The sequence below is a fragment of the Lynx canadensis genome, chromosome D4 (genome assembly GCF_007474595.2).
Source record: "Lynx canadensis isolate LIC74 chromosome D4, mLynCan4.pri.v2, whole genome shotgun sequence".
Taxonomy (NCBI): domain Eukaryota; kingdom Metazoa; phylum Chordata; class Mammalia; order Carnivora; family Felidae; genus Lynx; species Lynx canadensis.
Genome location: NC_044315.2, coordinates 72,278,248 through 72,291,447, shown reverse-complemented (window position 1 = coordinate 72,291,447; position 13,200 = coordinate 72,278,248). Strand labels below are relative to the sequence as shown.

Below are 13,200 nucleotides of genomic sequence, written 5' to 3'. Positions count from 1 at the left end.
CCCCCCCACCCCCCCCACCCCTATCTGACTGCCTTCTTATAAGGCCTTATTTTGTCTGGTTCTGTTTATTGAATGAACTTGAACTTAATTCAATTTATTTAAAAAACTTTACATTCTGTCCTTCACTAATTCAGACTGGACTTCCTTTAATTTATCTGAGTGGGTGGCACTACTTTATTTCTTAATTTTTGTGTGTGTGTTTATTAGATTCAATCAAGGATTGAATGAAATAATCCTTTTCTATCTGATACAAGTTTCTGGAACTGGATGTATAAAAATGCTTCCATGTTTATAAAGACAAATATTCCATATAAGAAAAAAACTCAGACATTTTGTCATTTTGTTGTTGGTTTCATTAATATGGTATTTATTTCTGTTATTGCACAATACATACACAGAAGAATGTTCATCATTATATGGTTGATCACAGTGGATTTGTGGACTTGACCAGGATCCATTTTTTCAAAAGTATTTCCAGAATTTTGGTTGCGTGTGGTTATGAATTGAGTGTCCTACAGCACTGTTTAAAAATGTTATATGTTAAAATGGTTACATATATTTACCTGATGGACATTTAGGTATGGGGATGCATTCTCACTTCAGCTCTGCCTGTTGCCCCTATAATCCGGAGCCTCTCTGGTCCATTTCTCCAGGTTGTACAACTCTGTTCTATTCCAGGGTTAGCGAGGGCAACTGGGTATCCCATACTCCTTATCTGTATTTACACCTAGTTCCTTCACTTTGAGCCTGTCCCTTACTCCTGCCTTCTAAAGTGCTCAGTGGCCCCAATTCCTGAGCCTTTTGGGGTCAGCTCTTAGTTCCTCTTCTCAGGACATTCCCGTATGTCCATCTCTTCCATCTTATGAAATATTGTTGACATCCTCATTTGCCATCATCTTGTCTGCCAAAGTTTATGCCTTTCTGGTCCTAGATGTCATTCGGTGGGGGGGTGGCTTTGAGAATGTATTAAATCTGCAGTGTTCAATTGGAAAGTCATTTGTAATAGAAAAACCTTTAAAAAATGTTTATTTTAAAAAGAGAGAGAGAGAGAATGAGTGAGAGAAGGGCAGAGCAGGGGGACAGAGGATCCAAAGCAGGCTCTGTGCTGCCAGCAGTGAGCCTGGCGTGGGTCTTGAACTCATGAACTATAAGGTCATGACCTGAGCCAAGGTCGGATGCCCAACTTACTGAGCCACCCAGGTACCCCTGTAATAAAAAAACTTTTATGTGTATTTTCTTACAAGCTCTTTTTTATTCCTAATGTTGTGTGTTTGCATATGCTTTTTTCCTCTCACCAATTTCACTGAGTTATGACTACCAGTCTTTATGATGCACTGAGTTTGGGGAAAGGTTTTTTGTTTTGTTTTGTTTTGTTTTGTTTTTATCCCAATGAATTTGAATATAGTTTTTTTCTTTCTTTTTTAAAAGATCTTATTTTTCAGTAATCTCTAAACCCATTGTGGGGCTTGAACCCACAACTCTGAGATCAAGAGTTGCATGTTCCACTGACTAAGCCAGCCAGGCGCCCCTGATTTCTTCTTTACTAATTCCTCACCCTCTCCCCAGATAAACCTCTATTTTCTTTTAGGAATTTATTTTCCCCCTGAATTTTTTGCATTAAAATTCTAAGAGGTGTGTGTGTGTGTGTGTGTGTGTGTGTGTGTGTGTGTGTGTGTGTGTGTTTCCTGGCTGGCTGCTTTCTTTCTCTCTTTGAAAGTACCAAACCATGAAAAACCCAAAAGTTTCTGGAGTAAATACCTTCTTATATCTAGTATTAAACATTCAATTTTGCTATCCTCTTAGTCCTGAGAATTTTTTAAGAGACTGTTCTGCAGTTCCCAAGTAGGTTTTTTAGGGGGGACACTCATCTTTTGTTTTATTTTGTAGTCTTATCACATGGTTACATGGTAGTCAGGTAGAATGTCCTCTACAATCTCTACTTTTTTTTGCACCTTGTTGCATTTTTTTGTAATGGTCTGGGATATAACACATTTTGTAAATATTCCGTGGTTAATTTCATATCCCTTAGTGATAAGCAGTGGTTTGTCTCATTTCTGTGTTATATTTGTTTTAAAAGAAAAAGCAGGCATGGTTAATGAGCAGTACAGATCTTCCTGAATTTATGATTGCATTACATCCTAACTTGAAAATCTCCTGGGGCACCTGGGTGGCGCAGTCGGTTAAGCGTCCGACTTCAGCCAGGTCACGATCTCACGGTCCGTGAGTTCGAGCCCCACGTCAGGCTCTGGGCTGATGGCTCGGAGCCTGGAGCCTGTTTCCGATTCTGTGTCTCCCTCTCTCTCTGCCCCTCCCCCGTTCATGCTCTGTCTCTCTCTGTCCCAAAAATAAATAAACGTTGAAAAAAAAAATTTAAAAAAAAAAAAAGAAAATCTCCTAAGTCAAAAATGCATTTCATACTCCTAACCTATCAAACATTGTAGCTTAGCCATGCCTACCGTAAACTCGCCCAAAACAAGTTTGCCTACAGTTGGGCAAAATCACTTAACTATTTTATACTGAAATGTTGAATATCTCATGTAATTTATTGAATACCATACTGAAAATGATAAGCAGCATGGCCGTGTGGGTGCAGAATGGTTCCTGAGCATATGGGTTGTTTACCTTTCTGAGTGCTCGGCTGACTGGGAGCCGCAGCTGGCTGTCACTGCCCAACATCATGACAGAGGGTCACTGCGTATCACTGGCCTGGGGAAAGATAAAAATCCAAAGTGTGTTTTCTACTGAATGTGTATCACTTTTGCTCCATTGTAAAGCTGAAAAGTTGTAAGGTGAACTGTCGTAAGTCAGGGATTGTCTGTCCTTGGAAATCTCCCTGTCTCAGTTGCTTAGAGCAACCTGAGGGCTAAGTCTTTATTAGCTGGGTGGTAATGGGGCCAAGGCTAAGATGGAATTTCATGCTCAAAGACTGTCCTCATTAGGCCACTTCTGAAATTACAGACACTCGGAGGACAACGTGATATCCCACATCGCCTCAGGTAGAAATTCTTGATCTCGGGGCATATATGGATCACGGTCTGGTAGATTTGTGTGTGTGTGTGTGTGTGTGTGTGTGTGTGTGTGTGTGTGTGTGTTAGCCTCACGCATTTTTGCTGCCTATGTGAGTAATTGGGATCTGGTCATCTGGCTGGGACCTGGCTGTTATCTCAATGGCACTTTTTTTCTAAGTTTATTTATTTTGAGAGAGAGAGCAAGAGTGAGGGAGGGGCAGAGAGAGAGGTGAGGAGAGATAGGATCCCAAACAGGGTCTGCACTGACAGCACGGAGCCACACGTGGGGCTCGAACTCACGAACTGTGAGATCATGACCTGAGCCAAAATCAAGAGTTTGACTCTTAACCGACTGAACCACCCAGGTGCCCCTCAATGACATTTTAAACACATTCATTTTTTTCCCTAAAAGAAAAAATGATAGGGTAATAGACAGATGAGTTCTTCTGCCTTCCACTTGCTCTTTGAGTTGTAGCAGGTAGGATTACAGGTTCCTTTATCCATTTGGTCAATAAAAGTATATTGAATGTTTTTATACTGTGCCATGATGATATGTGGGCAAATGACATAATCCCTGTCCTTGAGGAGAAGCTCATTAATAAAATGCAGCTGGGAAGACAGAGCTGGAACAGTGTATAATAACAAATTTACATGGTGGATGTGGGAATTTACAAGGGTTAGTGGAGCACAGAGGAAGATACATTTAATCTTCCCCAAGAACGAAGGAATGGGGAAGACCCCACGGAGAATGTGATGTTTAAGGGGTGTCTTGAAACAGGAATGGGTACAAGCTGGAGAGAGAAGGTGGGATAGGCATTCTAGTTGAAGGGCAAACCGTGACTACAGCATGAAGTAGGACAGTGGATAGCATGGGTGGGAAAAAGGGGTCGTTGGCCTCCTGCCTAGAGAATACTGTGTGTGGTTTGGGTTTGGAAACAGTGAGGCTTGGAGGGATTAGCTTAGAGTCGGACTGTTAAGAGCTTTGATTGCCAGGTAGAGATATTTGCACTTTACTCTGTGGTCAGTGAGTAGCTGTTTTGTTGCAGGTTTTTAAGGATGGGATCAGATCTATCTTTTATAATTTTGCAATTCAAATTTTGGTTTTTCATTGTAAATGTCTACTACCCAAAATAGGACTGAAGTTTTCTTTTCCTGGGGCACCTGGGTGGCTCAGTCGGATAAACATCCGACTTCTGCTCAGGTCGTGATCTCACTGCTCAGGTCATGATCTCACGGCTCATGGGTTCGAGCCTCATGTGGGTCTCTGACAGCCCAGAGCCTGGAGTCTGCTTCGGATTGTGTCTCCCTCTCTCTGCCCCTCCCCCACCCGTGCTCTGTCTCTGTGTCTCAAAAAAAATGTGGAAGTTTTCTTTTCCTGAAATATACAATTTATGATTCAGGTTTAGATGTCTGTGCCACTTGCCACAAACATGCTACCTGCAAGCAAACAGAAGGGATGAAGATGTGTATTTGCAAGTACGGATTTGTGGGCAATGGGAGGACTCACTGCGTTGGTAAGTTCTGAATCCCGGGTCAAGATGAAAAGTTGAATCAACTAATAAGATTCTCTAGTATTAAAGAGCTTATTACTTCCTTGTGGGGAAAACGTTGTTTTGTTCACGTGTTTTTCTTACAAGAAGTTTTGTCTGTTATAATACTCCTTTCCTTTAGTGTTTCCCCGAACCCCTTTCTTTAGCATTTCCAGGGACGTATCTTTCAATGTTAGAGGGTTGTTGAACTTGAATCTCTGGCAACTCTCTGACCTAACACAAATTTGAAATGTTTCAAGTCTTGAGTTTAACTTGAGTGAATGTTGTATTCCTAAATTTCTCCTGGTTGTTTTGGTGCAAAACGATGAGTATTAGTACCCTGAGGAAAAACAAAATACAATTGCCTATTGGACTTCTTGGCTAATTGGTGAAATACTGTTGCTTAGAGTCTTATGACTACCAGAATCCATCCTCCAGATTTTTTATAGTTGTAGCCCTTTGGGGTCTTGGGTGTCTTAAAGGAATACAAAGACCTTTAGTCTAGAAGTGTCTAAGATTATTTTTTGCTTCATGGTGTCCACTATGCCATGAGAGTCGGGCAATATCCAGGTTCAAGCCCAACTCAGAGAGAGGGAGAACCTCACAGCATATTTATAATAGTGAATGTTGGGAGAACACAGTTTTCTCCCAGGAACCTTATTACGTGCAGTACAAATATTGATAGTTGTGCACTAGCAGTGTATACAACCTTGTTGTGATATCTTTGGGTTTTTTCTACCTAAAGAAAAATAATAATTCTGAGTTCCAAAAGTCATATTCTACTTCAAAGATAACACGCTTTCACAGTCACACATCACTGCCCATTCCTGCAGACTGGAATGGTGTCACCTTTGACCCTCTTTCTTTAGGATTCTGTCCGGAGAATCGTGGCTGCCTTGCAGTCTGAGGCTCCTGACGCATTTCCCCCACCCCTCTCCTCTGGCAGATGGCTGGCAGGGGCTTGGAAATGAGGTTGGAATCCAGCATGGACAAGCTTTTTCTGTTCCTTCCCCTAATACAGTCCCCCTCCCACGTAAGCCACCCCACTCTCGATTCTTCTTTGACTTCTGAGTAGAAGTTTCTCCTAATGGGATGAAGGGGCTTTTTTAATTCATGTGACACTCGCTCTCAGACACTGGACCCTGTGTATCCCAGTACTTGGCCTGCTGAGACCACACCGTAGCATGAATACGTGTCTGCCAGGCCTGCTGTAACCTGGTGTTAAGTCAGGGGACCCAAGAAATTTAGAATTCTCTACAAACCCAGTGTCCGTGCTGGGGAAATCTGCAGGGGAGACTAGTGTCAGAAACAATAGCAAAGGGCAGGAATATGCCATTTTGGGTCTGAAAGCCCAGTGCAGTGCTCATAAGCTGGGCTGGAAACTTGGCCTGGCTGTGACTTGAGGGTTCTGTTTCTCTACCGTTCCGTGCAGATCTCACTGTAGACGGTTTTGACAATGAACTGTGTTCCATGTTCAGTTACATTTCCAAAAAGATAATGCCTATAAGGAAAATGAGGGGGAAGAAAAAAAAAAGGAACACTGGATTTTGGGGAGGGTACTTTTGAGTTGGCAGGAATTGAATGCAATTGTGAGACGCGATTGAAGTGCTTTGAAGGAACCAGTGCTGTAGTGAAACACCAAATAACAATCCGAAAAGTTGATGACCTCCCCTGCTCCCCCCAAGACAAAACAAAACTAGCTGGATAGATCAGCTCTGAAAGAATGAATAAGAAACTGGTCACAGGAGTTCTGATGGTAGAGTCCAGGGCAGAGTCAGCAAAAGTCTGGCCTGCAGGCCAAATTTGGCTGCTGCCTGTTTTTGTAAATAGAGTTTTATTAGAACACAACATTGCTCATCTGTTTACTTATTGTCTGTGGCTGCTCTCGTGTTCCCAAAGCATGGAAGCAGAGACTGATGATGGGTCCTTCACAGAAAAAGTTTGCTGACCCCTGAGCTACGGAACAGAGACAGGAGGGAGGTTTACTTTCATTTTACATCCCTATCAAATTATCGAATTAAAAATATTCAGGGCAGGCTTCTGTGGACTCATCAAGCTCCTCTCTTTCAGCTCCTTCTCACTGGGTGACTAATATTATTCACATGGGTCATTGACGATTAGCAGGAACTGTTATTAGCCCTGCTCCCGGATGAGGCTTAAGCACTAATTCCATTGTGTTTCCTGGTAACTCAGAAGTAACGAATTTTCCGGTTAATCACTGGATGCAAAATCGTCCTATTCTGCCTTTCATGAAAAAAGCAAGAGAATGGCTGGTGGAGCTGGAAAAATGGGATGCTGCGGATTCGTTTCCCCAGGCCTATGATACAATCTTTTTAAATACGGAGAAGTTGAAAAAGAATCCCCTTCGCCCAGTCTTCAAAAAAGATGAATGACCAGATTAAGATGTTGGGTTTCTCTTGTGGTTTTATATACACCTCGTGCACGCTCCAAGGGGCCCGTGCCCTATCATGTGAGAGGCCTGGTGAAAAGAAAAGAGGCTGGGGGGTAGATCACTGAGACGTTGTCAATGCAGTAGCAACTCCTGAGTCTGTAGCACAGCAGAACAGTCTGGGTTGTTGAACATGGTATGGATTGATAGCCCTTTCTGTGTGTTATTTCAATGTATCAACAGATAAAAATGAGTGCCAGTTTGGAGCCACTGTGGTCTGTGGAAACCACACATCTTGCCACAACACGCTCGGAGGCTTTTATTGCATTTGCCTAGAAGGATATCGAGCCACGAATAACAACAAAACATTCATTCCCAATGATGGCACCTTTTGCACAGGTACTCAAGAAGGGGGCTGCAGGGATAGCATCCTGGTGATGGCGGGACAGTATCTGGGGTGGGGAGGAGGGAGGTGGCTTGGCTGGGACAGGGTGTGATTTAAGGGAGGAACCCTCCTTTGTTTAGAAGGTCCATGAGCGGGGTGCCTAAGTGGCTCAGTTGGTTGAACATCTGATTTTGGCTCAGGTCATGATCTTGTGGTTTGTGGGTTCAGGCCCCGTGGTCGGGCTCCGTGCTGACAGCTTGGAGCCTGGAGCCAGTTTCTGATTCTATGTCTCCCTCTCTCTCTCTGCCTCTCCACCGCTCATGTTCTGTCTCGCTCGCTCTCTCAAAAATAAATAAACATTAAAACAAACAAACAAAAAAAAAAAACTAGATAGTAAAAAAAAAAAGGTCCATGAGGGAAATTTGGATGTGGACTGAGTATTAGTTAATATTAGGGAATTATTGTTAATTTTGTTAGCTGTGATATTTGAGATATTCTTAATTTTATTTTTTTTTAATGTTTATTTTTGAGAGAGTGAGTGGGGGAGGGACAGAGAGAGACAGAGAGAGAGAGAGAGAGAGAGAGAGAGAGAGGGAGAAAATCCCAAGCAAGCTCCACACCCCTCGCAGGGCCCGTTTCGGGGCTCAATCCCACAACTGTGAGATCATGACCTGAGCCAAAATCAAGAGTTGGACGCTTAACTGGGACTGAGCCACCCAGCCAGGCACCCCAGTTTGGGATAATATTCTTATTTTGGGAGATGCATGCTGAAATATCTAGTAACAGTATTATCTGCTGTTATTAGGATCTATAAGGAATCTTAAATGACAAAATGTAAATGTTGAATCTTGAGGGAGCGGGTCTGTGGGAGTTGAGTATAATATTCTTTTTCTTGTTCTGTGCATTTGAACGGTACTCTTAGAGATGGTATGCCATCTGCAGGTGGGGTGTTCTTGGGGTGACGCTGGCACTCACTACTGTGCACACTGTGGGCCCCGGGGGTGGGCATTCAGATGTTGGCTTCTGGGAGATCAGAGCACAGCCCTGTTAGAGATGGGGAATGAGGTGTGAGGAGTGCAACTTTTTGGATCTCAGTTTTGAAGCTTTGGGCATATGTTGGTTGAATACAGTGGGTCGGCAAAATCCTAATTTTCAATGGGCCCTCTATTAGCCAGACTCTATTTCACAGCATGTATGACACTATAGGTCTTTGGTTTTCTAACAAAATCTATCAACAGTAAGGAAGAGGAAAGTCAGGAAAAGACTCCTGGTTCTAAGATGGTTTTGCATAGACTTAATGACTCTGCTTAAAAGCTTTGTGATATTTAAAGATTTTCAGAGAAAAGGAAGGTGGAGGAGAACATGTTTTATCTCCTTACCCACCAGGAAGCACAGATCCTGATGCTCTGATTCATTCTCCTTCTTGACCTGTACCAAGGTCCAAATCCCCCAAAGGGTAGCACATTTGATTTATTCTTGGCATCAATGAACCACATTCCCTTAGAGAAAACATTTTGGGATACATTGTTGTTTTAGGTAGCAGACCACTTGCTACATGATTGCCAGAGTGCAATGCTGCAAAATTAAATTAGATACATTAAAAAATATACCAATTTTTTTTTAAAAAAACCTTACAAGATGATGATGTTGTGTTCAGCTCATTCAATACACATTTCTCATGCACGGCCTGTGTGCCATGGCTGTGCCAGCGGGAGGTGATGGCAGACCATTAATTTCATTAGAAAGTGTTAGTTGTAGGTAAGCAAAGGTTACTTTCTGGAATCTGGAATCCACTGGGGCTCTTATCTTGAAAGCAGGGAAGGGATCAGGGAACTTTCTGGAGGACATGATACTGGAAATTGTGCTTTCAAGGCTGTGGGAGTTTGCCAGGAAAAACTTTTATAACTGTGTAGAAGACTGTAGTTCCCAAGGATGCATTTGACTTTAAAACAATAAGAAGAAGGAAAGAAGAAGAAGAAGAAAGAAATATTTTATGCAGGGGCCAAGTAGATGTCAGCCTAATAAGAACCAATCTTTCTGGAACAAAATCCTAATCTAGGCTCTGCTTCTGTTTGTTCTACTTCTTGTAATTATTTAGTGATCTTTTTTTTTTTTTTTTTTTTTTTTTTTTAAATGAGATAGGGGTGCCTGGGTGGCTCGGTCCGTTAAGCGTCTGACTTCGGCTCGGGTCATGATCTCACGGTCCGTGAGTTCGAGTCCCGCGTCGGGCTCTGTGCTGACCGCTCAGAGCCTGGAGCCTGTTTCAGATTGTGTCTCCCTCTCTCTCTGCCCCTCCCCTGTTCATGCTCTGTCTCTCTCTGTCTCAAAAATAAATAAACGTTAAAAAAAAAATAAAAAAATGAGATATAATTCACATACCATCAAATTCACCCTTTTGAAGTATACAGTTCAGTGATTTTCCGTATATTCACAAAGTTGTGCAGTTATCACCACTATCTAAGTTTAGAATATGTCCATCATCTCAAAAGAAGCCCCATATCCATTGGCAGTCATTTTTATGACTTTTCCTTTTGAAGTCTCCAGTTATGACTTTGTAAAAGGATGACTTTTCTCAATGATACTGAGTTTGTATCAGAAGCACAGTTGCCACTTAAAAAGGGGGGAGGGGCACCCCTGAGTGGCTCAGTCAGTTGAGCATCTGACTCTTGATTTCGGCTCAGGTCTTGATCTCATGGTTCATGAGTTCGAGCCATTATATCTGGGCTCTGTGCTGACAGTGCGGAGCCTGCTTGGGATTCTCTCTCTCTCCTCTCTCTCTGCCCCCTCTCCTGCTCATTCTCTCTCTCAAAATAAATAAACATTAAAAAAAAAAAAGTCACAGTTGCCACAGAAATGTCAGTGGACTTTATCTGGGGCAGAGGCTTAGCCAGTTTTGGGGGCATCAGCAGTTATCTGGTGTTTGTCTGGAATCACAGGATATGGATCCTAATTCCTGAATTCTGAGAACTCCTGTGACCCAGTGTTTATCGTACTTTGCAGAGGTTAAGCCAATTTTAGGAGCTGGTCGCAGGTAGGCCTCTTTGGATGTCACCAGCAAGAGGTGAGGAATGAGTTGTAGGGGTTCTAGTTACAGAGAACCTGCAGACGTTTTGGTCCCCAGGGCTGCCCCCAAACAACTTCTGGGGAACATGGAAACTTTGCAGGGGAAGAGGCTGTGTGGCACCTCCAGTGGGAGGGTGGTTTGGCTTGGGTAACCTGACAGTAAGTCCAGAGAAATGAAATTGATGAGGGAATATGCGGGCACTGTCATGTCCCTGCCAGCACAACTCCAGAGAGGCAGGGCCCTATCAGGGCTGCTGCAAACTGCAAACTGTCTTCTCTGAACCTTTGAATTGCCCACATCTTGGGAATCCATCTTGACTCTGATGGCAGCCACAGCCTTCTTTCTTGTCAGCTCATTTTCCACAGTATCATGGGACTGATACCATTTCTTCTGGAGAAATGCGATAGCATTTCAGCCTTGACTGCGAAATGGGGAAAAGGGAAGGGGAAAAAAAAAAAAAAACCTAGAAGGAGTGAATGCCTTGCTATTCCAGCAGTTCCTGGAACCTTCTGCTCAAAGCCTGTTTCACTAGGTCTGCCTATGGTAAAGTAAACCCCTTCATTCTAAGAGGTAAATCCCTACCCCCACCAGGACAAGTCTTTTGGTTTCTCTCCCAGGTCAGGAGCCTATTTTCCGTGTGAGCCTTTGCCCACAAGCTTCTCAGCTGCCCTGTTGTTTCAGGTCCTGGAGCCGCCTGCTGTGGCCTCAGGCACAAATGCGTAGTCCCACGAGACTGCTGGCTCTACGTGGGGTATTGCTCAATAGGCTTGCAGCTGTCCTGAGGTTTCTCCTGGTGCTGTCTCCAAATGGGATTTTGCTCCCCGAATACTTTTTATGTATTAAAAAAAATTTTTTTTAAATGGTTTTATTTGAGAGAGAGCGAGAGAGAGACAGAGGGCGCATGAGCAGGGGGAGGGGCACAGCGAGAAAGGGACACAGAATCTGAAGCAGGCTCCAGGCTCTGAGCTGTCAGCACAGAGCCCAACAAGGAGCTCGAACTCAAAAGCCATGAGATCATGACATGAGCTGGAAGTGGGAAGGAGGCTCAACCGACTAAGCCACCCAGGTGCCCCTCCCCAAATCCTAATCCTTTGTTTTAGCTTCGTTTCATTACTAAAGTGTTATGTTTCACTACTCTGAAAGAAGGAAGAAGCAAGAAAAGATAAACCTAAGGAAAAGTGCACTGGGGGACTATTGCTGCCCACTTCCCAGAGCGCTGCTCATAACCGTTGGCTCCTTGCCTGCCTTCCCTGTGGAATCCCCCTGACTCCTGCTGAGGTCTCCTAGTAGTAGTAGGTGATAGTTTCAGGCCCCTGCTCCTAGGAAGGAGAGAGAGGCAAAAGGTTCTGAATCAAAAGATAATTAAACCAAAGCTCCGTTCCTTAAATGCTAGAGGCCTTGACTAAGGCACCATGTTTTCTCTTTGGGAGTGAGGGAGCATACCTGAGCTCCCCCCACAGCTGAGCATCCCTCTCACTTCACTCTTGCCTCTTGCTCGCTCAAGCGCCAGGATATGGGTATCCCATGTTCTTTCCCAAGGCCCTGTTGAATGTGGTAAAATATGCACACATGGCTCTTTTTTGCTCCACTCGTTTAAATTTTTTGGGAGGAGTAATTGGGACAGGAGCTTTGGAGCATCTATAAAGTAGGTTTTCCTAAGCAAACCAATGGTATTGGCAAGATTGTGAAGGAAATGGGTAGCCCTTTGAGTTCAGGCTGTTTGTTCATGATCAGTGCCTCTCTGAGCATGATGTTGGAAATGGTTCTTCATTTATTCAGCTATTATGTTAACAAGAGTTGTGTCAAGAAGGATGGAGCTGTTACCCTAGGATGGAACTCTGGAAGAGAGGAGAGGTGAATGGGTCATTTAGTTTTGATTGTAGTGATTGTTTCTCCTAAAACAAGACAGAGCAGGGGCAACTTGCTGGCTCAGTTAGTTGAGCGTCCAACTCTTGATTTTGGCTCAGGTCATGATCCCAGGGTCATGGGATCAAGCCCCATGTTGGGCTCTATGCTGGCCATGGAGCCTGCTTAAGACTGACTCTCTCTCTCTCTCTCTCTCTCTCTCTCTCTCTCTCCCTCTCTCTCCCTCTCTCTCCCTCTCTCCCTCTCTCCTTCTCTCCCTCTCTCCCTTTCCCCCTCTCCCTCTCTCCCTCTCCCCCTCCCCCCTCCCCCCTCTCTGTCCCTCTCCCCTGCTCATACTCTCTAAAATTAAAAAAAAAAAGGATAAGCCAGTATGTTTTTCCCCATAAGAAGGAATATAGCTTTAAAAAAAAGAGGAATATAGTTTTGTTTTTTTCCATTTATTAAAAAAAATCACATATTCATGTAGAATAGTCAAGCAGTTACATAAAAACATAAAGGAGAAAGAAAAAAGTCATCTAATATTAACTCAGAGGCAACAGCTCTTTTTTTCCATTAAAATTTTTTTTTCAAGTTTATTTATTTTGAGAGAGAGGGGAAAATGCATGCACAAGTAGGGGGAATCACAGGGAGAGAGGAGAGAAAGAGAATCCCAAGCAGTCTGTGCACCGTCAAGTGCAAAGCTCGAGGTGGGGCTCGAACTCACAAACCGTGAGATCGTGACCTGAGCCAAAATCAAGAGTCAGATGCTTAACCAGTTGAGTCACCCAGGCACCCTTAATAATCTTGGTTTTACATGAGTATTTGTGTCTCTCTAAACATGGTTTCTTAAGATGTAGGCTTTGAGCTGAACTTCACATTTGAGGAGGGAAAATGGCAGGAAGAAAACAATTACTTTCCAGGATGTGGGGAAGTAATTTCTGTCTTACCTTCATGGAGTTGGAAGGAACTAGTTGTTAGCT

The 13,200-nt window shown here is 43.4% G+C and overlaps 1 protein-coding gene across 17 annotated transcripts in view; it reads left to right on the top strand.

Moving 5' to 3' along the window:
* The window catches only part of SUSD1 (sushi domain containing 1), a 288,718-nt gene that overhangs the window by 9,548 nt on the left and 265,970 nt on the right, over positions 1-13,200 (top strand). For all 17 annotated transcript variants that reach the window (XR_003964319.1, XR_003964320.1, XM_030294183.1 and 14 more), the window contains exons 2-3: positions 4,409-4,522; positions 7,170-7,325. Coding sequence is in view for 15 of the 17 variants with exons in the window: in XM_030294183.1 (XP_030150043.1) it covers positions 4,409-4,522; positions 7,170-7,325 (270 nt within the window). In the remaining 2 variants the exon portion in view is untranslated. The remainder of the gene's footprint in view (positions 1-4,408; positions 4,523-7,169; positions 7,326-13,200) is intronic.